A 27,504-nucleotide genomic window follows, 5' to 3' on the forward strand; every position below is an offset into this window, starting at 1 on the left:
AAAATACTAATGACAAGCCATGTAAAATGAGACAACAGAAACCAAAGTGATTCCGAAGACAAAAATGTTTATTTGTACTAACTCTTCAAATGGGTATACATTCACAATCTTTAAACAAAATCAGTACACGTCTAGGGCAAGTTGAGTATGTATCATTAGAAGATAATGCCTTCCTTAGTAATTAATGTTCATAAATCAAGAACTAGTTACACATTTACGACCCCTTACACAGGGGCTAATGTTTTCAGTAAGACTATCCCAGTACTAGGCAAAACAGAGTGTTTGTAGAACAGGATTCCAATCATTCAGTTCCAGTATCATATCACAGTCTTTTAATGAGCAGCAAATATTAGTGGGGGAAAAATATCTAGTGCCAAGCTGAATGTTCTCAAGCGCTGAAAAGCAAATACACATGGTGAAGTATCTATAGAAATTTAAATAATTTATTTTAGTTACTGAAACTTCACTTTTTGTCTGAAAAGAACAAGAATATCATTACAGACTGGAGGAAAGAATTCCATAAAAACCTTTTTTCTAGATTTGCCTTAGAATAGGCTTCCGTACAAAACAAGAACAATTAAGATTTTGGGGTTTCAGTGGTAGAAGTAGTATTGGAATAATAAAGAAATCATCTTAAAATATATATTAATTTACCACATTTAGCTCATATAGCCCTTTATGTATCTTACAAAATGCTACTGTTCTACATACTGCATGTAAAAAAAAGTTTATTTATATATATATATGTATATATACACATATAAAGGCAAAGCCAATCAGCTTGGTATTAAAAAAAACAACACGAAGCATAAGCAGACACACTGAAAGTTATGCAGTAATGAGGAGTGTACGCTCCACGTGTGCGTTAGTGTAACAGTGCTTCCAATCTTAACACATCCTTTTGTCTAAGCAGAGTGCTTACTCCAAGTCAGCTCTACCAGTGATTTCCTCAATTGACACAAATACCTGATGTTACTTAACTTCTAGCCATCTGTTATATTTAGCACTAAATCAGAAATAAGGCAAAATAACTTTTCTCATCGATGAATATCTGATGACATTCACAAGATCTTCCAAAAATTAATACAAAGCATTATAGGAGCACAAGAAATGGTACCTCTGAACTGAAGCGTCTTCCTGTCTACACAAAGCTGGCCCAATGCTCGCCTATTTCAGAGTAATCCAGGACACTTAACTAAATACAACAATTATTCCCAGGCATCCCCTTTGTTTTAGCAAGTTTTGAATGACAACTTAAATCTTCAGGATGGGTTTGTGCTCATGATTTCTGGTCTAAAAACATCACTGAGAACAGTGAACAACAGTTCTGATACTGCTCAGAGGTTTGGAGTGGATATTCAGAGCGGATGGACATTCTTGTTGAGCTCTGTACATCGCAGTGCTAACCCTTGTCTCCCAGCTGCAAGAATAAGTCCACTCTTTATGTACCCAGCATATATTTTACCAAAAAAATTACAGTTTACTATAAAAGAAAAGCAAGACAGATTTGATTTATCTATCTTCTCTTGCATCAACCTTCTTAAAAGAAGTCCCAAAGAACCCAACCAAGCCAACCCCACCCCCAAACTCCATGAAATCACAAATTTTCCAATAATAAATAAAATTAACCTCCCTGATAAAGGAAAGGTGCCTGAAAAAACCAAGTTGAGATACCTGGGGAATATAAGAGACAGATGCCTTTGAGAAGCTTTCTGGGAGCTTGGTCATAAAGGACTTGCTCCAGCACCCATTAAAGTTTTGTCCAGTGAAAAGAATAACTTCAGAATTCATCATTTCTCTGGAGAGGCTGGTTCAGGACTACAGTCCAGTTGACATGTCAGTCACTGGCAGGCACTGAAATGAATGCGGTCAGTGTACTGGCACATAACACTTTTGACAACACAAGCATGATCTACCAGGGAATTCCCCAAACATTCCTTGGAGTCTTGCATGGAGTGCAACACTTTGTAGCTGATGGTTAAGCTAGAAACACAGCATGACAATTTTGAGCAGTGGATACCCAAGAATATCCTTCCCCACCCACCAAACAATACCAGTGAAGAATGACAACAGGTACAACACTAAAATGAACCCTAGGCTCCAGGGTTCAGAATCCCCAGGTCAACATCTCCCACTTGTTTTGGGGAATGGGATTTTGGAAGAGCCTAGCACCTGGGAACAGTAAGGGAGAAACAGAGAAATACAAAAATGCAAGGATTAAAAAACAGAAGGGGATGTAATGATCCCCATCTAGCATATTCCCTTTAAAACAGTGTAATTAAAAACTTTAAATTCACTTAGAAATTGGTTTCAAAATAGTCTGACAGTTTTAAAGACTTTCAAAAATCAAAATATTCTTCACCAGAGTTCATTAAAATATCCCTGTAGCCCCCTGAATAACTGCTACCACTCGTTTTGCATTAATATTGCTTAAATTAATATAATCTTAAGCATGCAAAATGTTAAAATTTCATTGTGTATACGGAATAAAACCAACTTCTAATAGAAAGACTCCTAATATTTCAAGGTTACAGGCTTGATTCAGTCTCCATCAAAACCACTGGGATTCTTCCCACAGTGTCTGGTGGATTTTGGACTAGGCCTTAATAAGAGACAACAACACATTGTGTTTAATGGTGTAGGAACACACACAAAGTACACTTGTGTATATACACTAGATATGTAGGACAACTTTTGCATTGCGTGTCTTAAACCAGCTGTATTTTAGCCAGTAAAACAACAGTCACCAAGCCAACACTACATGCTATGTCAAACTAGGCTGTATAACAAAAAACAATACCCATTCAGAGACATTCATCTTGTTACTGTTGCCTAGTGAGCAGCTTTGAATGAAGCTTAATGATACATCCACTTGAACTCAGATATAAATTTGAAAGGCAGAAAGCTGGATTAGTACGATGGCCTGATTGATTTTATATGTGCTCTGGATGACTTTGAAGGCAGGATATCATCTCTCTGACAGGCTTCCCTTCATAGCAGATTTGATACACAGCAGTGAATAGTGGAAACCTGAGGAAACAAGATGGGGAAAGCAAACGCAGCATAAGTTTATTCTGTAACATTTTCTTAAATGAAAGAAATAAAGTGGGGTGAGGAGAGGGAGAGAAAAGAGAGAGACTGAAAAATCAATTTCTTTTAATATTTGTCAAGTGCAAAAGCTGGGTTGAAAAGCACTGGATAAATACAGAACCTACACACATCTCTAAAATGAGTCACTCTCAGAAGCCTAGCTAGCTATAATGGAGCCTGCAACATTCATTATGTATGGCACAACCATTAAGTTATCTAAAAAATTAAAAAATTAAAAATACTTGCATCTTTCCTTGACATTCTTATAGCAGTACTCATCTATGATTAAAAGGGATGACTGGCACATCAGTTATACATTATCTCTGAGCAATAATTTGATAATACAATTGCAGAACATGACACAAAGAGACTCAAGAAGAAATTGAAGGTCAAGTTTTTAATAAGAGACCAAAATCAAATGTGGATTTTGAAACACTAAATTCTATCTCTTCTTTTTTTCTTTTTTAAATTGGCCACGTTTCCAACAACCCCCAAATTATTCAGGCTTCTCTGATAATCTGCAGTCTTGTTACAGCCAAGACGCTTTATGCAAATTCATATTTGCTTTCTGTCCATCCTGGACAGTGACAGCCAGACAAGTCCCATTTTCATACAGAGCCTGGTGAATTTTAGGGATTAATTGTCTGTTCACTAAAATAAATATGCCATTTCAGTGTGGCCTTTTATATTGATAAATTTTGACCAAACACACTACGTTATTTTGACTAAAATAAAAAATAAGGAGCATTGGAGATGGTGAAATAGTTAATTTCTGAGTGATTCAGAATACATCTGGACTAGGACTTTCTGCTCAGGAAAGTGGTCCCATCAGTCACTCTAAAGTTGTATCTGTAACGCACAAATGCAGCATTGAGCAGAACCCCCAACCAGTACTAAGCACTGTATGTGCTTGCCCATACACTCTGCTATAATGCGTTATACTGAAGTTATTCTGGTGTCGCCACGTAGCTCTGAACTAGACTCCTCAAAGTGAACCAGAGGTCACAAGAGAAGCCATGAGCCATTCAGGAGTACCATTACAGCATGGTGACTACTGCATTCTCAGGGGCAGATACAGGATTTGCTCCTGGCTGAATGGAATACATTGTGTTACTGGGGAAAAAAAGTGGGGGAACGGACATGCTTGTGAATTCAGACCATCGTTTCTATGGCTTTTATTAGAAGTGCTCAATTCAAAATGTAGAATTTCATTTTTATCATCTGAAACATTTTAATGTCCTGCTATGTAACGCATGTCCATTTCTTTTGATTTATTTCTGTGGACAACAAGAAAAAAATAGCAGTAATAGCAAAACAGCTGCTCTTTCAAATCCAGTGCTACACTGTTTAGGTTGCAAAATTCCTTACTAGGAAATATGCAGAAAAAAAATTTACACAAAGACTTTTGCATCTATTAACAAGCCTCAATTATCACTCACTTTGTAGAATATATTGGGCTGGGTGGGCTGAATTTGCTTTTACCATAAAAATCTAAATGTACGCACTAAAATAAAATTTGTTATGCCTATGTGAGATTTTACCAGAGGCAGCCACAAAACATGTGAACCTTCTGAAGCAAAAGCAAGTTTCACACAGCTTTAGATACAGTACCGGCAGTTACTTCTCAGTGAAGAAGTACCACTACTACCAACCACATCTTTATACATAAGTCTCGCTGTTTATCACAGAGAACATTACTCTGCTGTGCACAGGTCTGCCATGCTTCACATGGGGAAAGCAGAATCAAAGCTGACTGCAGGCTCAGGGCCAGCAAACTCCAAATGCATCTTATGTCTGAGCACATTAATAGGGCTAGTTCTACAACTGTTGAAATGAAAAAACTAATTGCACTGTAAATATCAATAGGCATCAACCCTGGCACCAAGGCTTTTCTACTGAACTTTGACTTTTGCATATTTCTGTGTAGCCTTGGGACTCTTTTTGTAGGGTAAGAGTATGAAATTTTACTCTTACTAGAGTCTTACCTCTTCACTTTGAAACCATGGCTGTTTTACTGTGTTTTGTGTTTTAAAGCAGTAGCAGGAGAGTTTTTGAAAAACACTTTGAAAGTTGCTTTCAAAAGTCTTGTTGAATGAGACTTTTTATGAAGAACTGACACATGTATGTTGGTATACCAAACAAATTAGCAACTCTCTGTTTTCACATTTTTCATTAAAAACACAACCAAGTCTTCTATAATATGCTCTGTTTGTTGTAACATAGAACAGGGAAAAAAGCAAGCAAGCAACCAACCAACAAAAACCCCAAACACAGCATCCTGTCTCATTTAGGGAATCATAAACAGCAAAGACTGAAGCCAACATTTTAATTAATTTTTTTTCTGCAGTTAGCTGAATTACTGCACGCTGCAGAGATAGACTTAGGTGCCTTACATCCAAAGATAATGTTAAAAAATAAGTAATTTCATGCAGCTGATCCATTAAAACTAGACTTTTAAAACTGCTTTGGAAAAAAAAGTAACAATGCTTGGTCTTCTGACTGGCAGTCATTTATTTCTGATTTTGCCCCCTCTACAAACAGGAACAGATAGATGCAATATACTTAATCTCATAAGGAGACAATTGTGTGTGTGGCTTTAGGAGTCATACATGTTCTGACTTGAATACAAATGAACAAGCCAGGACAACCTGCTTAATTTCATACCACAAAAAACCCCTGACCGACACAAACAAATGGCAGGTTTTATCCTCGACCAAACTGGAATTCACATTAGGAAACAGAGCTGCAGTATCTAAGCTAGAATCCATGTGGATAGAAGCAGCGACTCTATTCAGATGATCACCTATACAGATCCTTAATAACAAAGCTCCTCTCCTTGAAGATAAGTAATGAAGTTACTACCACGAAATGAGCTGTAGAACCTCTTCACAAGTCTCTATAGGAAGCTCAGCTTCTATTTTCACATACTTTATTCTTTTCACATGCTTTTCTGTGATAGCAGAAGGCAATAATATATTCTGCAAACAGAAGAGCATTCACAAATTTAACGTCGCACTACTAGCTCTATCTACAGCAATAGCATTTTGAGGTTCTATTCACTTCTCTCTGTGATTTTAACTGGGGATTAAGCTATTCTCATTACAGTGATTTTCTTTTTGTCTATTACCTTCATGAAGATATCAAGACCAAATATGCAGAAAGAATTATGGAGATAAAAAAGGGGTATGCGGAACGTGCTTCATCTGTTCTTACTTTTCCAGCATTCCTTTCTGCTTGAGGATGCGATACACTTCTGCAGAAGTCTGTGGCCCTTGCAGTTTCTGGCCATTCAACATCTCTTGCTCCAATTCTTCAATAGACTAAACAACAGAGGGGAAAAAAAAAAAAAAAAAAGGGAAGAAAAGGAGAGCTATGATAAAGGTTTCATAAGCCTGACAACACCATCTGGATGGAAAAAAAAAAAAAAAAAAGATGTTACTGAGGGTTTTTCCTTTCTCAAAAGCAACCTTGAGCGAGCATATATAATATTCTCCTATATTCTTGCTTGTAAATATTCTACTTCTTAAATCTGCATCTCCCAACATCTTATCTCTCCAGTTTGTTTTTTTTAATCAGCCTTCCTTCTTAACACCTTTACACTCATTGTAGCCTTGTAACACTCTCAAAAATGAGAGGAAAGAGAAGGGTACTCACTCAGTACAGCTAGCATGTCTTAGATAACTGTACTATTACTCCAACAAACCCGGAGTGCTAGTACTTGCAACAATGGATTTCACGCAGGGAATAAGGTACCTTTCCAGTTTTAACGAACGCTTCTGCTACACGTCGATTCCGGCCACCGTAACACGTTGTGATGAGATCAGCAACTCCACAGCTTTCCAGGAAAGTGGCAGTAGACACCTGTCCTTTGCAAAAAATTCTGGCAAACGCAATCATCTCCATTAGGCCAAGGCGAATAACAGCAGCTTTGGTATTGTCACCGCAGCAAAGGCCATCACAGAACCCAGCTCCTACTGCTACTATATTCTAATGAGAAGAGAAAAAACAAATGGGAAATGAGTCAATTATTGCTTACAGAATCCTAGGAGATACCAAAAGACAGAGTGCAGATGCCCTTAAGAACTGCAAACACTTTACTAGTGTAAGACTAGGTTGTTGGTTTGGGTTTTTTTGGGTTTTTTTTGTTTTGGGATTTTGAGGTCTATGGGATAACCTTTAAAAAAAAAAAAAAAAAAAGATGACAAGCCTTACATTACTAAGTATTTCCAATGATAAAAACATAGTTAAAGCTCTGGAACAAGTTGCCCCAGAGGCTGTGGAGCTATTATTATTGACTATCTTTAAGAACAAACAGGTTACACTACACCCAAACAAGGTTTTATCTAGATTGAGCTGTTCCTGCCCTGAGATAGGGGTAAAGTTAGACTGACATCCCACAGCCCCTTTATCCATTTATTTTCTTTATGATTAAATACTGAATGTAAGAAACATTTATTGACTTCAATGCTGATATGCTAAGGGACCAAATTCAGCCAAGCTAGTAGTATTCAGCCCTTTCAAGTATGCAGAGTTCCTATAACAGTAATCGTTAATCAAGGATTCCCAGAAGGTTCATTACACAGGAAGACCTTTCCTAAGCAAAAAATGTTGCGGGGTTTTTTTTTCCTTAGACCTGGTGACGGCCTTCTACAAGAGTGTGCTGTTTCTTCATGAACAATCAGCCATACAGTCCCTTCTTTGGTTTACAAACATAGAGATTAGTTGAGAGATGTTTGAGTGATGTGAGTATAAAAGCAATTTTCTGGCCTGGGACTCAGCGACTAGCCATGGTTAGTTTGCCCCTACCAAAAAAACCCCAATCCCTACCAAAAACCGAAACACTCCAAAAAAGTTAGCATTCTGATGTACTGATAAAGCAAACAAGGAAGCAATAGATATAGTAATACTTTTCTGCATGCAACAACAGCAGCAGTGACCGCAACAGAAACCACAGGAGAACCAACATTATGGCACCTAGTGTAGCACTCAATGCAGGGAAAAAAAACCAAACCACCAAACCAACTTTAACTGTTGGTTAAGAAACAGCAACAGTCAGAAGCTGCTAATGAAAGCAATAAGCTGATTAACTGCCAGTTTTGTTTTGCTTTTTGGACTGTAAGAACCAAAAACTGCAGGCAGCTCCAGTGCTATGTGGCCAGTCACGGCTACATGACTCTGAATCAAATGAGGTCAAAGGATGACTCATTGCTTTTTGAGCAGCTAGCTGAGGTCTAAAGGTGACCTTAAAAATTGCAGACAGATATCTCAACATCAGACCTGAAGCAGCAAAAGATGATCAGACTTTTAAAGCTGGTACTTTAGATCACTTTGGCTTAAATCTTGGCTGTGGTGATTCAGTCAAGGTATGTTTTTATCAGATGCCTCTCCCAGAGCAACCTCCAATATTTATTCATTTGGTGGCAAAACAAGAGGAAGTCAAACAGGTGTTTAAGAAGTTTTCAGATGGGATAATCCATTTAAATGGAATTTACACATACATGAAGTCTGCAAGTGTTTAGCGCTTAGCTGAAAACTAAAACGTTTTTTAACAACCTCCGGGCTTTTTCCATATACTTCTTGAACACTCCAATACTAAAGCTTCCCCTTCCCTCCAACTTTGCGTGCTTTGACTTTGCACTTCAAAGCAGCTTACCTGATCATAATTTACAGTATGATTTGGCCTATGGTATTCTGTTGTCTACTTCTACCTTTTGCAATGTTTCTCTTCAGAGCAACAGAAATAATGTTTTAAGCAAGTCATACCAAGACTAGTTACTTCTGAGGAAATGTGGTAGGGAAGAAGGGAAGTTGTGAGTCTAACTCTGAAACAGTAAGCTCCTTGTTTGTACAATGTCCCCATTGTATGTTCCTACACATAGTTTGCAAATAATGAGGAAACAAGACAACTGATTATGCTCTAGAACACACAGCCACGCCTAGGAGACTGTTATATCCTGGTCTGCATAACCCTCCGGCCACAACTATGAATTTACAAGGTCTACCATCTGGTTTCATTTAAGTCCGTGAAGAATCTATGACAACTCTCTCATGTCTAATACACTGCAGAGAACTGAATTATACCACACTGAAAGTTACACTTTACTGAAAGATGAGCCACTCCTTTTTAAAACAAAACAACAAAAAAATCTCACAAAACTTGAGACTGAGTCATCTTTCAGTCCAAAACAAGACCAAAACAGGCAGCTTTGTACTTGAAATCTCTGGGTGCAGGCACTAAGCTGATTTTGTTTCAGGAAGATGCATAAGCAAAACATGAATTAGCACACAAGAGCCTAACAGCACTAGCAGTATAGTGATCCTCCGAGAAGCAGACTGGGGCGCAAGAATCGCATATCTATCTGGCAAAACCATCTTTCTGTATCTGATATGGTTGATCCTGAACACTGCCACTGCCAAAGCCTACACCTGAAGTTACAAGAGTTCCTGCAAATGCAATGGGCATACATTTGTGCAACAGGAGAGAGCCCATGTTTCCATGAGCTCAAAGACTGACTGTATTTGCATACATAACATGGGGGTCTGAAAGCCCAGTAAGCAAGAACAACTTTAGCCTACAGACAAACCTGTTGTTCCAAATGTTCAAAAATACTGTCACAACAACCCCAAAATGACTGCAACACAATGGTCCTCTTGGCCTGAGGGATTCAGAGCTCTCAAAACCACTGCACACTTGAGCAAACACATTTCCCCCATCTTGGCATTAACAGCTTTTTATATTAAAGCACACATCCTGTAAGCAAGATGCACAGGGCGTTTTTATATTGCATACAGTTTTAAGCTACTAAAATACTTTGCACTAACAGGTGAGTCTTTAGCTGGTCTGGTATCTAGAAGCTAGCGTTACTCCTAGTCCTAGTTATTCTAGAACATGAAAAACAATTGGATTCAGTTATTTTATCACCGGGATAGTGAAACTATGCTTCCAGAAAAGAAATCTTGATGCCAGGCAGTGCTCACAGTATGTGTCAGAACAAATGAGAAAAAGTGTCTTTTACTTGCACATGACCTGCTGCAAACATGCCAGAGGTCACAAATGCAAGGTCAATAGATGACCAAGAAACCAAGGCTAACAAGTCTGCAGACTTTGCTGACAGATTGTTTTCTTACACAGTCAGTGCTCAGAAATATCCAATTTACAGTCCTACTCTGTTTACAGTAAGTTTGTGGAGTGCTCATAAGGACAGCTTCAGAGGCCATTTCTGAGGCAACCATTACCTCTCCATAATTAAACGGATCATTAGAGAACTAAGCAGAAATGTTAATTCACCTGGGATGTCCAGACTTCCTTGAGGTACTGTCACAGCTCAGCACAGCCTGCTTTCCCTCCTGCTTACACATGAACTTGGAGAAGCTCCTTGCTTCACATCACGGCTGAGAGAGGTCAAATGAAGACTCAACAAATCAAAGACAGTATCAGCAGGACTGTCAGAGAGGTTAAGCATAAACTGCTTGCTTGCTCCTGGCAAACTTGAATGTAAATAATGGATTTCATTTCCACTTAATCTCGGGAAAGAGTAATTACCACAATCAACTTCTACAGTACCTAGACTGACTATCCAACAGTGACTGCCATAAACACACTTTGCAAGACCACCTTTGTAAGTAATAATGCTGGGTTACATAACCTGGTAAACAATAAATCATCGTTATACTTCTTACTTCTTTGCTTAAGGCTAAGCTGGAGCCATAAGATTTAGAGATGGGCCTGAAGCAACCTGAAAGGCAACCACAGCTGCTGCTCCTTCTCCTTCCTACAGTAACTGTCACATCTGTCTTGATCCTTGGCTGCTGCCACTTGAAGGTTTTTAACTCTCCAGATCCCTGAACATATACATCAGGCAGCTGGAGCATGGCCATTTTGCCATATCCAGAGATTAGATTCTCACTTCTCCTTCCCTCACACTCACCCCCCCTCCCCCACCCCCGCTGCACTGGGTAAGTCATTCCAGTACAGTTTACACGCCAGAACGCAGCTACCAATGTCTATCTATATTGCCTCTCAAGTATGCTGCTAGGTTCATACACCAGCTCAGCCCTCCCTCACATCTGTGCTGCTTGATTGTAAGACCACACACTGGCACAGGCACTAAGGACTCTAAGGACACCTCAGAGGCGATAACCTTGGGTCTGTGCTACTCTGCAGTATCACATCCATCAGCAACTAGGAGCACATCCATATGTATTCATAGCTGCATGTACTACTCTGACCGTGGTGTCATAACCTTTAAGCGCTTCCTAGGAAGGCCCCTTCATCGTCTGGCAAATGGCAGCTGGAACTTGTAGGTGGCCTTGGGTTAGGCTGCCTGTAAAGCCAACTGGACACCTTGAAACTGAACTATCTAAATTTGAAGTTTGTTTATTTCTGACCTCTATCCTTAGAAAAGGTCAACAAATAAATGTGAAATGTGCTTCAGTCCTCAAAAGAAAAAAATCCTGATTGAGAAGAACAAGCCAAGCACTTTTTGCTCCTACAGCCAACAAGTTACTGTAGACAGCTGATCTTCCTCAGTATCATCAGATTTTGTAAACAGACTGCCATTGCCTATTCAGCCACTCTTCAAGCTGACACAAGACTGCAGTTTCACTGTGCTGATTTCTATACTTCAGTACATCTCCATCAACCCATTGTCACAAAAAATAAATAGAGTAAATGAAGTGGATATTTAATATATATATGCATATATATATGTATATGTACATAAATAGCAATCAAGCACATGTTCTTTCATGATCACCCAGCTTCAATACCTATTATTACAGTCTGAATGCAAATATGTATCAAAAAACAGATTTCAAACCTAAAATTATCATTATTGTAAGGGAAAGCTGTGCTTAGAGCACTCTCTGTTACCCTTCTGTATTTTTTCCCAACCTTTAGGCAAGCATCCACATTGAAAATCCTCCCTCCTTACAAAGGCTTGCAGAAATAAAGTGCAAGGTTAAGTACAGACTTTTAACAAGATCTAGTCTATTATGCCAGAAATACCAGAAAAGTCTCCTTTTCCCAAGCTGGTATTTATAGAAAAATGCAGAAACCGGGAGAATATACTACTTCTCATAGTGTACTATTTCTCATCCTTTAAATGCCAATACAGGAGTTGCTTTTACTATTTCCAAATCCAAAAAGACAGTCTGGACTAGCATGTGTGCCTGCTTACTTCTGTCCTCTAAGCCATACTTTGCAGTGACGCTGCTGACATTTTGAATTGGCACTGCTATAGAAAGACAGTAGAACCTCTCTTTTTATACCTGTCTCTCCACACAACACGACACTGTCATCTTCTGAAATAGGAATTTCCTCCTTCCAGAAGGTTAAATAATGCTAATTTTTACTATTTTTTCATGAAGTAACTTTCCAAGATCAATAAAGTAACTGTCAGCTGACAGAAGCTACACTTCAGATTTTTCCCTAAAAACAATCACATGAAAAGATGCTTATTTTTCATATTTTTATTACAAAGAGTATCAGATTAATCATAAAAAAGCAAAGTGCTTGTTGTTACCCTCAGCAAACAATTCTCCTAATAATAAGAATGTACAACTTCTAAGAAAAAAAGCTCAGGTTTACATTTCACTATTCACATCTGAGCTTTGCATTTTGCTTTGCACAGGCAATAAAAACATACCCATCTGTTTAATTTTAGCTTCTTCATTTTCTTTCAGAGGCATACATGTTCCCAATGCATTAATAAAACTTTGCAATGTTTGAGTTAAAAACAGCTCAGGAAATTATTTACATGCTGTCAGTACAAATTTAGGATTAAACTAGAAAGAGTTTTAAATTAAAAATTACTTCTAAAAATATGATTTTAATTAAATTTTCATTGAGATTAAGGAAGAGTTATATGTTTAAAAAAATCATCTATATTAGTATGACTGATCTATGCCACTTTATACCAGTTCATGCCTTTTAATCAGGCAAGAAATCCATAGTATTTTTAAACAAGTTAATCTATCCTTAATTTGCTTTTTGTTTAGAGCTCATAGCATGCATTTCTTTGGAAGTCTCAACTCAGTTAACAAAATATACTGCAATCAAAACCAAATAACCAGAGCACACAATATATACAGCTTTTTAGAAATGCAACTATAGAGTTCAGTCTGCAGGATATATGATGAATAATGAAGCAGGAGGGAAAAACAAAACAGGGCTACAAAGAAAATACGGAAGTTTCACCTCAGTATCTTTCCAGGTCAAGAACAACAATTTATTTAAATTCTTCTGCACTTCCAAAGAGATACTGGTATCTTGCCTGACTTGGACCTTTACAGTGGAGTTTGAGTGTCTGCTGACTAGCTGCTCAGTTTGATGGGTACACTCATCTCTAGCGCCCTTTCACGAGATTTATCTGGAATAAAAATTACCTGGGACAGAACTCCTCTATCAAGCAAGAATTTAAGCTAGCTAGAAAACTTCAGGCTGAGCAGAGTTCAAAGAAAAATAAATCTGTAAAACTTTTTGACTAATTTCATGGGTCTATACACAGGGATTTTTCTCCTGCTAACCTCCCACATCACCACAGCATTTTAAAGCAATGGCTGTGGAGCCAAATTATGAGCTCCACAATCTTGAGAAACTGCTATAAATACAGTAACTCCAAAGCATGTTACACCAAAGCATATCCCATTAGCCCAATGCACAGACCCATGGCCTCCACCTTCTCAGGACTTCCAGTATGACAGCTCTCAAGACAAAATTATCAAGAAAACCAGTGTGCCAAAAATTATGTTATTATAGCTATCAATCTACTTCCTGCTGAGCAGGAATCAGAACTCCTTAGCTTAAAGGCATCATTCATTGGTGTGGTAGCTTTGCAAGTGAATGGTGTAGTTTACAAATATTTTCAACAGAGAAAACAAAGCAATACAAAATAATTATCCAAAACATAAAAAATAAAAAAGCAAGCCAAATTACCTACTAAACCACTACACCCATCAGATCACCTATCTTCCATGATAGACATCAGATAACTACAGTACTATTGGCCAGGGTGCCAAGCAACTAATGCCTTCCTTTCACAAATGGCCTGTAAATTAACCTGAAAAAAATAGCATTAAGAGTATGTTTAAGCTAGCCTTTGCTTCCTGTCAACATCAATTTTGTTACCAAAAAAACTTCCAGAGGAGTAACTGTCCAAAATAACTTTTTTCCTATTCAGGTCATTTCTGTATGTGGTTATCCACATGAACCTTATGCAGCATATGTCCACAAAATACAAAACATAAGAATGCTCACATTGTATAAGTTAATGAAGAAGGGAATACTTTTGCCAACAGACACAAAGGATTAATGCCAACTTCTTTCTCCCTTTCTTTTTGTGAACACACTGCTGCAAAAAGAAAAAGGAATCTAAGATGGATTTAGAAATATGCTGACCAGTTAGATGAAATCAGCACTTGTTTCATGACTGTGTGTAAGCTACATGAAAGGTGTAGAAAGAGAACGTGCGAGATGGTGAGACAAGAGTCTAAAAGCCAACTCTCAGAACATGCTGCTCCCTAAGTTCCCATCTGGTTCTTCCAGAAATGTTATGTAGCAGTTTTATATACTACATAAAGCACAATAAACTTAATTCTTTAAATGAAAATACCCTCTTTCTTCTACAAGGATCACTGTTCCATCTGTGTACCAACTGCAGCCTGTTAATCTTACCTTCAGAGCACCACAAAGCTCAACCGTATCTGCATCGTCTACTACAGTTATTCGGAAGTTTGGAGTCTGCAGGAGTTCTTTGAAAAGAAGGCCATTTTCCAAGATTTTGCTGCCTGTTGAGAGACAGAAAGGAAGGCTAAAAAATTAATAATTTATTTGGGTGTTATTTAGCCTTTTCTGTGCAAGCGAAAATACTTAAAAGCAGAGATATGGTTGTTCTATCTTCATCCTAAACAGACTCCTGTTTTAAGTGACTACGGACATGTCTTCATTGCACTTAAAAAGCTCTGCACTGAGTTACTCTGGACTTCTTCATAATTCATTGTCTGCTCAGCAACAGATTCTAAATAACGATTCCATTAATTCTCTACACTCTTTTTTTGATTATTCTCTTTAAAAAGAACAGTTAATAATAAAACAAAGGTGAATTAAAAATATAGCAGGTGCAATTCTACCAATTATTTTAAGGCCTGCATTCCAGAAAAATACCCACTGATAAATGCATGTCAAGGAAGTTTTATTAATTGAGCATGCTGCCACTGACAGATGTTTCTAAGCACTAAGAGGCAATTCAGCCATTCAAAAATAAGTTCAATGCAAAAGCTGTTAATGAGAGTTTACAAAGCTAAAAATGCACAAAACTGTAAAAATTAACACTGAAAAAATAACATGAACTCTGTGCTATTACGTATGACTACCTGTATGTGTATACACACACACATGCCTATCTAGACACTGTGAAATCCAAGACTAGGCACATTTTTGTGCTGCAAAGGTGTGCAGACATCAACACAGAACTAAAACCATGTCTGGCTTTTGGGGGAATTAATTATTTTGAGAAATTAAAATAAGATATTGATACCTTAAAAAACCCCACAACCCAAACATGCATAAAGGTACTGTCTGTGACCATAACACCTGAGCTGGAGTATAGAATATATAATCATTTATCCATATAAAGTCATGCAGACCCAAGAAAAATCTTAAGCACAGTAATAAAATAAAGCAGTTTGTTATGTGGAGGGTGACAGAAAGCATCCTTAGTATTTCACCTGCTAAGGTCACAACCCTAGTGAGACTAGGTAAAATCCCACTCCTCCCTCTCCCCCTATTCCTGGTATTGTCCTAGTACTTTTGGAAGTATAAACGTTCTAGGAAATTCAACATTAGAAGAAAAAGAACCCAACAGTTTCTGATAAAAAATGATAAAATTTGAGCTATTTGGCATGCAACTGTGAGGACAGGAGCATGTTTTAAACATTCTTATTACTTGGAACAGTACCTATTGTGGTTTCACAGAATTTCTCTGCTGCCACCTCATTGGCAATGTTAGCTCCCATCAGCACACTGATGTCTATTCCCATCTTCTCTCGAATAATGTCAGAGATCAGTTTGAGTCCCTCTGGGCCTTCATCTATTCCCTGCAGCCAACATTAAATGGAATTACTAAAAAGTCATTCATTAGATACAGTAGAGAAGCACATCACAATTAGTCTTGTTCACGGGTGAGAAGTGCAAGAAGGCCTATTCAGATAGAGACTAGAGATGACAGACTTGCTACTGGTGAAACTTCTGCTGCTGTTGTGACCTCTCCAAGCACTCGTCTTTTCATAGAAGGTAGCACCTAAAGAATTAGGACTAAACTCTAGGTGATGGTAACAGTTTTTATTCCATGCTCAAAGACCTGATTCTAAGAAGTGCTGGATATTCATCTTTGTTAGTTCAGAATCTCAGCTGCTTATTATCAGTGTATCCTTACTAAAACCAGTGAAGCATCACCAATCCATCAGTTGTGAATCAGGCCTGCACTTGGATTTGAAATTGCACCAAAACTCACAAAATGGCGTCCCAATAACTTGTTTTGTGAAGAGGTATCTGAACTGATATACCAGAGACAGATCCCCTTGTGTATAATAACAACAACAGTTTACTAGTAGAAACCCAGTTTAATCATTTTGAATACTGCTACAAATGGAACAGCTGTTCACAGATATGTAGAAAGCTGAACAACTGAGAATAATTTAACTTCTAAGGATATTTTTAATCTGTATTTATAATGCTCTCTTTACAAAGTGTGAAAGTAGGGGCAGAAATAGGACTTTAGAAAAGATCACCCCAGAGATTAATGCTGCAATGGAGAAGAGAGTCTGGTACCTGGAATTGCCTGAACCAAGAACTCCAAGTGAGAGCACTTTCTTCTCACAAAACCTTTTTCTTCTAGCCTGCTAAATGCAGACTCCTTTTGAGTTTTTAGAACAGGGACATGGCAGACAAGCTACTGAAATGGTCTTTCTTTCCCAGAGTATACCACCTTTTATACAGTACTATTTTTTAATGTTGGGGATTTGGTACTTTCGGGGATTGGTAATTTTGAATTATGACTTAAAGGCAAAAGGGCAGTGTGATCCTCTACTACTTCCAGATACACATATACACACACACACACTTGTACGTTGCCAGTAGTGACACTTCAGGCAGGCAGTAATTTGCATTTCCACACATCAGAGGTGCTATTCCTTAAATAACATGGTGCAATCAAGAGACATGCAGAAATGCCTGTATAAAACCAGCCAATTAAACTAGTGCTGCATTTCTGCATTATTTTTTCAATCTGTATCACTTAATGCACAGCTCTGCTTTCTCATCTTTAATGAACCATACAGAAAGAATCCGAAAGCAAGCACACATGTACATGTTATATTTTTCCCTCACAGTGTTAATAATGTCCCCACAAAATGACTGTAAGACCCCTCCTCCTAAGTAGGCAATTAATAAACAGAAAAGCATGCACAGATTGCGAACAACTCCAAAAACGTGAACACAACAATTACTCATCCCAGTGAAAGATCAGAGAGGTGTAGGTGCCGAATTCAGCTCCACTATGAAACAGATGCAACTTCTGACAAAGTCAAGGAGAACTGCAGCTGTTTCTTGTAGAGTTAAATCCAATACTGAATGATAGATGACAGGAGAAAAAACACATCTCCCTCCCTCCAAAACCAAGGCTCCAACATATGGGAATTTCCACTGGGTACCAATGATCCCCAGGCAATGCAAGTCCAATTTGGTGGTCTTACTGCTTACATCCTAACATGCCTGCCAGAGCGGTCCCTGGGGCCCATATATAGGTAGATGAAAATGAGATTGATGTTGAGGCTGCCTGAAGACTATTTTGAATGACCTCCACCTACTCTGCTTCCTGTGCTTGCTGCTGTACCGCATCGTAAGTTGTATACAGTTCCTCCCCCACACCTACACAATGAGTTGTTAGGTTTTCATAGACACCAGTGATCAGAACTTAGGTAAAGCAACACAGCTGCAAATGTTTCAATGGGAATGCAGATTAATCAGCAGAAAAATGTCTTAATTTCCCAAAGACTCAGTTTTATTATCAGACATAGGCTCTGCTTGAAGATTAGACTGGCAAAAAAAAGAAAAAAAAAAAGACTAAAAGATGACACACTGCTAACTTGCCAAGCAATTTAGAAAGAACAGAAACAAGACGTCCCACTAATGATATTTTGCAGAGCAGAACTGCACTTTTAACTGCCAAAGTTAACACAAGCCACTTTAATAGCATTAGTGTTGAGCATAATGAGACCACTAAAAATATGACTTTGATGAAAACAGCATGCATAAAGAAGCTGCAGAAGTAGAGGAAAGAATGCATTCCTGCCTCTACTACTTAGTTTCATTGTTGTGTTAAATCTCTGCTCTTTCTTCTTAAATGATAATTTTAATGATGCACAGTTACACCTTTTCATAAAAGCTAACATACACTTTGCATTCTCCTGCAAAAAAATTAAGAGGCCTCACACTATTTCTTTCGAAAGACCACTTACTGAAAGCAGTGTCACAATGTGACAGTGGGAAGCTGCCTAGTAATCAACTCTGCTTTTCATGGCAAGTGTCACTATTTTACTTACACTACACTAAGTATGGGCTTTTTGCTTTCTTGGGGTTTTTTTTGTTTGTTCAGGGTTTGGATTTTTTTTTTTTAAAGCTAAGTATTCCCCCCCCCCCCCCTTTTTTTTTTTAAACATGGACATTAATCAACACTCCATTAAAGCACTGGTAATCAATACCCAGAGCAGTAATCCCACAGGAATGTAGGCCCAGACTCTGACTTCAGATATGCTGACATAAATCCTCATTTACTCCACCGATTTCACTGGAGTTATTCCTATCACTAAGGACATGAGAACATAAATCACATTTAGCAAATTAAAGGAGAATAAAATTTATCTTGAGCTTACAGAAGAAAGAAGCATAAATGGACAACTTCAAAGCAATAAACTTACCGGCATCTAGGATAGTTGTGTGGTTTTGATGCTATGCATTCAGCTCTTTTAACACTGCCTTATTTTATCCTTCTACAATATGAAAAGTTTTTCTACAAAATACAGCAAGTACACTTGGAAGCATTACTTTTTCATACATCTCAGCAATACATCAGGTCAGCACTGACAAAACAATACAGATTTGATGGGCTTAGTTAGCCAAACTAAAGAGACAAGCTCGCAGTAAGTAGTGATAGGGGGCTTTTGTTCTTTTTGAGCACAGATCCATAAATGTATCATTTTCCAGAAATGACAGTGAACAAGGGGATGTGTGCTGAGAAAATGGCCTGCTTTCAACTAAGTACAAAGCAACAACAAACCAGAATCTTCCAAACCTTCTGGCAATAGCTTATTCTTTGCAGCTAAACACACGGGGCGGGGGACGGCGGGAAGAAGCTCATTCACATTTAAAAATTCTCCTGCCACCAAAACTACAAACACACCAGTGAAACACTTCCTGCACCTCTGGCCTCTCCTATTTCCTATGCTCAAACTGTCTTTTTGGGCCGTGCTGAACAGACTCTCTTCTTGCAACGTAATACTTGACATGAACACGAGCACTATCCTCTCAGTCACGTGAAATTCTCTCAGCAGTTCTTAAAATGATCAACTCGGTGTGTGGGATGTGCGTTAACAATCAAAGCATTATGCTTGTGCTCTGTTCTTCATCTAATGATGTGTTTGGAAACAACAAATAAAAGATTGGAAAGCTTGGTGGTGCAAAACATATTCACTCCCTCTTTCTTTTTAAAAGTCTTATGAAAAGCCTCATTTTTCTCTTCCTGCAAGCCCTAGCCTAAAATAAAACACTTCATAACAATCCACTAATGACCAAGACAAATTCCAGTCTTACATCTAGAAAGGTTTAATGGAACAATCTAGTGAATAATGCAAAGAGACTTTTCATACCAAATATCAAGCCATCTTGTTTTAGAAGATTCCATGACACATTCCTGGTTATTATTAATGCATAGTATTTATTATACCTTTATGAGAGTTATACCAAGCGCTTTCTTGGGTACTCGTCCTGTGATTTCATCGCAGACTTTATGAATGAACTGATGAGGAATGACAAAAACCAGCAAGTCTGCATCCTGTACAGCTTCATTAAGGTTTGGGACAGCAACCTGTGTAGTTATGGGAGAGAAGGGCCACATAACTTCTTAAAATTAACACTACACACAAATGTTATCTGATAAGTAAAAGCACATTTTGGTCTTACACTGAATGCTACAGACTACTGTGCTTCATCATGGAAAATAAGCAGTAACAGACTTCCCAGAAAGGCAGAAGAATTTAAGCTTTCAAACAAGTTGGTTTATGTCTTGAAAGGGGCATCTTCACAGCCACCAGCATGGTTAGTGCCACAAAAATTCAAAATGTTCCATAACATTCAAACAAGTACTTTGAGTAAGAAAACATAAAATAAGAAGCTGCCTTCTCTTTGACAAAATAATATCATTTTTTATAAATTATTATAATTTAATAATATTATTATATATAATATGTAATATGATAATAATATTATCAAGGAGCGGATCCTCCTGGAGACTATGCAAAGGCACATGGAAAATAACAAGGTGACTGGTGACAGCCAACATGGCTTCCCTAAGGGCAAATCGTGCCTGACAAATATGGTGGCCTACAACAGGGTTACAGCATTGGTGGATAAAGGAAGAGCAACAGACGCCATCTACCTGGACTTGTACAAAGCATTTGACTTGAATGAGCAGGTAGTGGACAGCAGAAACGCCACACTTGCTGAAGGCTAGGGAAATGGGATTTCAGTGTCATTGTTAAAGAGAAAACTGCAATGCATGGCGATTCATGTTTTTCCTGGCCAAAAACTCGACTGAACTGTCAGCTTCTGCAGCCTCTTCCTATAACGTTTTTGGGGCCAGAGTCACTACCTGCCCACCCACCATCATGTTACACCAACACAGAATAGATGTGGAGTCCCAGTGTTTTGCCCTGGCAATGCCACATCTAATATGCTGATCTGACTGCACATAGTTGAAACACAACTAAGAACCAGATAAACTGCCAAGGGCTTGCAGTTTGCTTGAGAAATACTCTAGTTCTCATCCTGTAATACTTTCTAAGAGTTTCAGAGTACTTGAAATCCCTTCAATTCTCACCGACCAGCCAGCTCCCTTCCAAAGTTGAGGCGAAATTTTTTTTTTTAATGGGTATGGTCAGAGCTGTTAATCTAGCCCTCATTTTCACATTTGCTTCCTTATACAGAAGCTGAAGTAACATACAGACAATAATGAGACTGGGGGAAAAAAAAAAGGGTACGGTGCATTGGATTTACCTACCTGCATAACTGCATAATTTTACTTGTTCAAATCTCTGATCTCTGATCAGATCTGATCTGATTTACTGATCAGTAAAATAGCATGCAGTCTGAAATATTATAAACCCTAAAGGTGTTAACAAAACAAATTTCTACCCTCCATTCACAGCATGAGCAATATTCCCTCTGCTCCATAACTAGAATTTAGCTTCTGAGCCTTACCACATTATCTGGCAGCTTGTAGCCGGGGAGATATTTTACATTTTCATGTTCATTATTTATGATATCTGTCAGTTTTCTCCCATTAACATTCTCCTCGAAGACCCACATCTTCACTGTGGAAGCAAACTTCTGCAATTTTTTTACATTATTGCCTATTATTTTGGCAACCGCAGAACCCCTGCAGGAAAGAAAACAAATATTCTAAAAAAATTATGATTTTGCTCTAAAACAAAGAGATTGTCTTTAAAATAAACAGTAATTCACAGGTTATTGGACCAGTTACTAAGTAGCATTTTTGATCTACTAAAAGGAGTGGAAAAAGACACCAGTCATTCACACCTGCTGCTTTCTCTCAAATACACCTAGAGTAGGTTGGACTGAAGCATTTACTGAAAACATGACTGCTTATTACCTATCCAGTGAGAGTTTAGGTTACCATATTTCCACAAATCAAATGGATTATATCTTCAAAGCAGTGGTAAAAGTGACATACACAATTTAAAAAAATGGATCATTTTCACCTTTAAGAAACAGGAAGCTTTCTTTGCTAAGATGACTGACCCGTCAATTGCTGTACAATACGGATATGCATTTAAAGCCAAGAAGCATTTATATCTTGCGTAAGTTTATCTTGCTTTACGGTTATGCTGCCAACCTCACAGAATTTAACTGTTGCAACAGCATCCTCTGAATTTGCAGGCAGACAATTCCATTATTTAGCCTCATTTTCTCCCCAAGAACAGCACACAGTGAAACCTGTAGGATGGTGATGAATTTTACTACTCAAATCTCTAAGCAACAATGAAATTAATCAGAATTACTGAAGCTACATACAAGAAGAGGAACAAATGTAACTTTCCCTTCCATTCCTAGCCTGAATGCTATATGGAAGAAAAAGATGCAATTTTATAAAAGCTGTTAACCTAACTTCCTTTCCTGGGACAAGAAGGCAGCTTCATAATTACTGATAACTTAGAAAACAGACAAAAAAGAAATTTAGAATGATGTGATAAAAATACACAGAGTCACTGCTCCGAGGCTTACATGTGTGCATGTGTGGAAACTGCACACTTTATTAGCAGGTAAGAACACTTGAACTTTTCAAATCTAGTTATACTCACATACTTCCCTAAATTTATTATGGACATTGCTTGTAATAAACTCACAGCTGGCAACTAAACCAGGTAGATTCATTCTGCTCCAAGAGCTTTTAATATGGCACAACTCATTGTGCTATATTAAAGATGTGTGCTATCACAGGCCTAAGGTCACTTTCTACGTAGTAGCAGAAAAAAATATAGTATCCTAAGTAAACCTTCTTCAGTTAAACCATAAAACTGTATGTCTTAAAAGACTGGAATTTGTTTCTCTAACAGCACTTCACACACTACAAATTCCCCTGGGTTCAGGAGGTGATACAGAAGCCACAGTTGTCAGGCATCTCTTATAAAGTTCATATTCTAGATCTGCATGCACACAGAGTGTTTTCTGCTACAATGGTAGACAATTCACCAGCTCAACCCCCAGATTTCAGATCCATAGAAACAGTATGAATCACATTCAACACAACACAGGTATGTGTTCCTCAGAAAGTGCTTTGAGTTCCTTGAACAAAAGCACATTTACTACTGCAGATTTATATACAAAGTCTGGATCCTGGCAAATCACTGTCTTCAGTTTTGAACTTCACTACACATTCTGTGTGCTTAGGGTTGATAAAGACAGAAATAACTGATTCAGCAACTGTCCGACTGGGATTTTCAAACAGTTTGCCAGCATAAAGTTTGGCAGTGTGTACTACTTGAGTGAGACATTAATTCCATTACTATTTAACACTTAAATGCCTTAGCTGTCTTTTTCTCAGCCTTTGAATGTTGTATGAAAGAAGTGAAGATTTGCCTAGTCTTAGTTCCTGAATTTAGGAAGATTCTCCTGACTGGCTTCTCTGGTTCCTCATTTCTGGTCATGTCGCAACAACTGTTGCAGGACTGAATTAAGCAAGGTCAAACAACTGACACCGAGTCTAGGACTGCTCTATGCAAAGTGAAATATTAGCTCCCCACACCTGTTAATCCAACAAGCAAGCCTATATTCTCTTCTGTGCCCTAATACTCCTCAGTGTGTACCCTGAAATAATGTACTGGAATGTCTGGCTCATCTTGTATACTCCTGACACATCACAAGGCAAAGGAATGGGAATTCTTGCCAATTTATTCCTAGCCATAACAGTTCTAGTGTGAGGAAGGTTGCAAGACTTGGTGCCTGCAGCAGCTCAGTTACACAAGAAAAAACATAGTGAAAGATCCCCTCATAAACCTTAACCCTGACATGCGCTGAGGGATGGTTAATGCTATTCAAGTAATACAAGGTAGTTGCACGCTAAACAGCAGTTCTCTTCCTTGCAAGGAATATCAAAGGTACACCCAAGTACAATCACATACACTTATTTAACACCTCTGAAAAACTATCTGATGCTCACTGAGCAAGACCACCCACTTTGTCTCCTGCCCTTTACTGTCACAGTGTATCACAGTTGGTCTGCCTTCCCCTCATCACTTTAAAAGTAAAGCACAAAACCCAGAAACTCCTAAACTTGCCCTGACACCAGCATCAGTGGAGGTCACAACATGCAAGTGCAAACAATATCATTAACTCTAGCTCTACCACTTGTCCCTGTAAAATCACCTCAGTTAAGCCACAAGTTTTACCTCCCATTTTTCTACAGCAAGTTCATAGCCATATGAACCCCTCTGTTCTGGTAACTTCCCATCTCTTACTGAATTCTACAGTTTCTGTTCAAGTTGGGCAATCAGATTAATTAACAACTGGTTCTAGCAAAACAGACAGGGATAAATTCCGGCCATGCACACCTTGTTCACCTGTCCTGCAAGTGTTATCAGAAGACCAGGCTATAGTACATGTCCAAGACAGCATTTGCAGTGCTTTCACTGAATCTGGGCACAGTCCTTGAATCCTGAGGCTCCAAGGCATATTCCCAAGGTATACGCTCTCCACATTCAAGAAAGCTTATTTTATCCCCTATCTTAAAAGATCCTAATACAAGCACTTATCCAGCAGCTGAGCAACCCTAAATGGGCAAGGCCAGCAAAAAGCACAGCTCCTGCTCTTCGGTGCCTTGCTAGCCATCTGTCCTGTCCCATGATCTTCCATCAGGTGTTGAGTGACCACTGCCAAGTCAACTTCATTGTTAAGGTGACCTTCCCCCTAGCAAACCGACCAAACAAGTCTGACTGGAAGTAGTTTATCATCCAAGGTGATTGGCTCAACCCTTCTAAACAGTCACTGTTGTGCCAAGCTCCTTTAGTGTTTTTTTCACCCCAGATATAGGTGAAAGGGCTGTGAGAAGGCAAAGATGTCCATACAGTTACTGGCACTTGTGGGACAGAATCACCTTGCACAGAACCCCAAAACCCCACAGTCTCCAAACTGCTAAAGATGCTAAACCCCACTCAGTTCAACTACTTACATGCTTACAATTTAGGCAACACCAGTCACACACGCCAGTAATCCAGGCTTCAAAAATATATAACCCCAAAATATCAATGACAAGATGTATATAAATGCTTCAATTTCTTTCTATTTACCTGCTTTTGAGCATTAAATGCTTCCACTTTAGGACTACAGGCCCCAGTTCAAAAAGGCACTTAAATGCACATAGGTACACAATTCAAATTAAGTCCTATTTAGTTCAATGGTTGCATGTATTAGAACCACAGTGCTCTTTGTGGTCAGGATTTGGTGTCTGTCATCCCTTGGACTCTGAGGAAGAAATCATCTACCTCTCCAAGAATTATTGTTTTCAGAAACACTCAGGGCGGCGGGGGGTGGGGTTGGGGATGGGAGAGCTGTTGCACATCAAATAATTTGCAATTTAAAATTTTTTATTGCTTTGGTTTCTGCTTTCCTGCTACAAAAAAATTTGCCACACTGCTACTAAATATGAAATAACCTACCAGTTATTTGAATACATTTATCCCCAAAAGAAAGAAAAAAGCCGATGTCCGATAATAGCATTATCTGTTTCTCTCAGCATCACAGATATGGGCATTTTGCCACCCAAATATCCAGCTTGTTAGGCAGGAGCTTTTCTTGTTATTAAACTGATCCAATGAGGTGAAAACAAAATATATATGCATGTGGTTATTGCTAGTAGGTAATATCTACGTATCCTTTTGCTTCCGCAACTGTGTTTCACAGTGAATCAAGTATAAATGCAGTCAAACTTCCTGCAAAACTTTTTGCTAGATTTCAAGCATGGAAGAATGGCAACAATACTCCTAAAAGATTGATATGTCTAACTACATAATTTCCAACATATTGTAAGGCACAGAATCTCCCAGTTCATCTTACAAGCTAGTGCAAGGAAAGCAAGAGATGCTGCACTGAAATGTCAGGCATTCCCTGAACAAGCCATCACAAAGAAAAACACAACTTGGCAGCTGCTGATATTTTTAACTATGCAAAACAGCACCAAAAGCCAATTGCACAGAGGGGGCAGGGTGTGAGCAACAAGTATACGATCACCTTGACAAAAGGCTATTAAGTTTTGTTTAATAAACTGCGGTACCTCGCTCTACACCAAAGTCCTCTGAATTTAGATTTAGTCTTAAAAAACAGAATGTTATCAGAAAGAATGTATGCTTAGCATTAGTAATTAAACTGACAAACTGTGAAGATACATTTATATAACACATTGTACTAAACTTATTCATGGTAAATAGGGACCCAGGGTAAAAACAGTGATCAGGAATGGCAGAGAAATTGAACAAGCAAGCCAAAGGATTATTAACATGATGCTCCTTTTAGAGAAATTTTTAGCAAATCTATTGCTTTCAGTGGACACAACAGTAAGTTTATTTAAGTCTAATTATAAGCTAGTGATAGATGCAGCAATAAAACCTTGTCTCAAGCCTTCAGTATGCCTCAGCATAATCAATTTGAAAAAGAGAAGGTATTTCAAATAACCTAGCATCTTGCAACTCTTCTTTGAACTACCTTGGAAAACAGCTAACACAGGAAACCCCGAACAACACTTTTGGAGAGAAGTGGACTTGTTACAGAAGCCCTACAGGCAGCGCTTAGTTAGCAATGACCTGCTGAAAAAAAAGATAGAATGTTCAGTATCTTTAACGTCTATGCCACCTGACACCGGACACACCACACAACAAACACCAGGTTAAAAATAATCCCGAAATAACTTCTTCACAGAACAGATGGGTGCCTACAAGCACGCCAAAACAGGGTGCTCGACTGCCGCTTCTCCCTCCGTTTACTTCAGGGCAGTACGTCTGCCTCCGAGGGAGACCGAGGGCTGGAGAAGCCCACCCGTACGGCACAAGCGCGCTCCAAAGTCCCCCACAGACCGAGCCCTGCTAGCAGCTGCCGGCGACACCGTGGTTCACCACCGGCACCGGGGCCGTCGCCTCCGGAGTACGGCTGCCCTCACCACCGCCGCCACCCCGAGGGGAGCGCGGCCACGGCGCGAAACCCTCCGGCTGCGGGCCGGGGGAAGGACAGCGCTGCGCGGGAAGCGACAGCAAGGCCCGGGCAGGCACAGCCTCAGGGAAGGTCAGGCCGCGGCCGCCGCTGAGGTGTCAGCCCTCTCAGGGGCTGCCGCCCCACTCACCAGTTCCCCGAGCCCACGATGCAGACCCTGAGGGGCGCCGCGGAAAGCGCCATGGCAGCGCCACCCGCGCCCTGCCAATGGCCGCGGCGACGGGCTCCCGGAGGAGACAGCCTCACGCTCCCCCGCCTCTGCCGTCAGGGGATCGCTCTCACCTCCCTCCGCCCCTGCGGCTTGCCGGGAAGTGTAGTTCCGCACCGCGTCGCTCATTCTCTCACCCTTGCCGGCTCTGTGCAGG

At 39.1% G+C, this 27,504-nt stretch overlaps 1 protein-coding gene across 4 annotated transcripts; it reads right to left on the reverse strand.

Moving 5' to 3' along the window:
- Window positions 1–50: 50 nt before the first annotated feature.
- On the reverse strand, window positions 51–27,476 carry GPD1L (glycerol-3-phosphate dehydrogenase 1 like). 4 transcript variants are annotated; one of them, XM_030009533.2, is made up of 9 exons: window positions 27,270–27,375; window positions 22,278–22,378; window positions 21,623–21,800; window positions 20,091–20,231; window positions 16,047–16,185; window positions 14,765–14,877; window positions 6,844–7,077; window positions 6,304–6,410; window positions 51–3,030 (listed from the first exon to the last, which is right to left on the reverse strand). In XM_030009533.2, the coding sequence occupies exons 2-9, from the start codon at window positions 22,346–22,348 to the stop codon at window positions 2,934–2,936; spliced, it is 1,080 nt and encodes a 359-aa protein (XP_029865393.1). In that variant the 5' UTR covers window positions 22,349–22,378; window positions 27,270–27,375; the 3' UTR covers window positions 51–2,933. The 4 variants fall into 4 exon arrangements, with proteins under 4 accessions (XP_029865393.1, XP_029865396.1, XP_029865394.1 ...); XM_030009536.2 differs by lacking the exons at window positions 22,278–22,378; window positions 27,270–27,375 and adding an exon at window positions 27,422–27,476; XM_030009534.1 differs by lacking the exon at window positions 22,278–22,378 and having other exon boundaries at window positions 27,270–27,410.
- Between the last annotated feature and the right edge of the window lie 28 nt (window positions 27,477–27,504).

This window comes from Aquila chrysaetos, chromosome 3 (genome assembly GCF_900496995.4).
Source record: "Aquila chrysaetos chrysaetos chromosome 3, bAquChr1.4, whole genome shotgun sequence".
Lineage (NCBI taxonomy): Eukaryota > Metazoa > Chordata > Aves > Accipitriformes > Accipitridae > Aquila > Aquila chrysaetos.

Bases quoted from the DNA above. Each gene is read 5' to 3' on its own strand.
- GPD1L (XM_030009533.2), bottom strand. From the start codon at position 22,348: ATGAGGCTAAATAATGGAATTGTCTGCCTGCAAATTCAGAGGATGCTG. The intron at 20,232-21,622 runs GTAAGGCTCAGA...ATAACTACACAG, and splicing joins ACAAGCTGCCAGATAATGTG to GTTGCTGTCCCAAACCTTAA. The intron at 3,031-6,303 runs GTAAGAACAGAT...TTGTTTCCTCAG, and splicing joins CAGAAAGGAATGCTGGAAAA to GTTTCCACTATTCACTGCTG.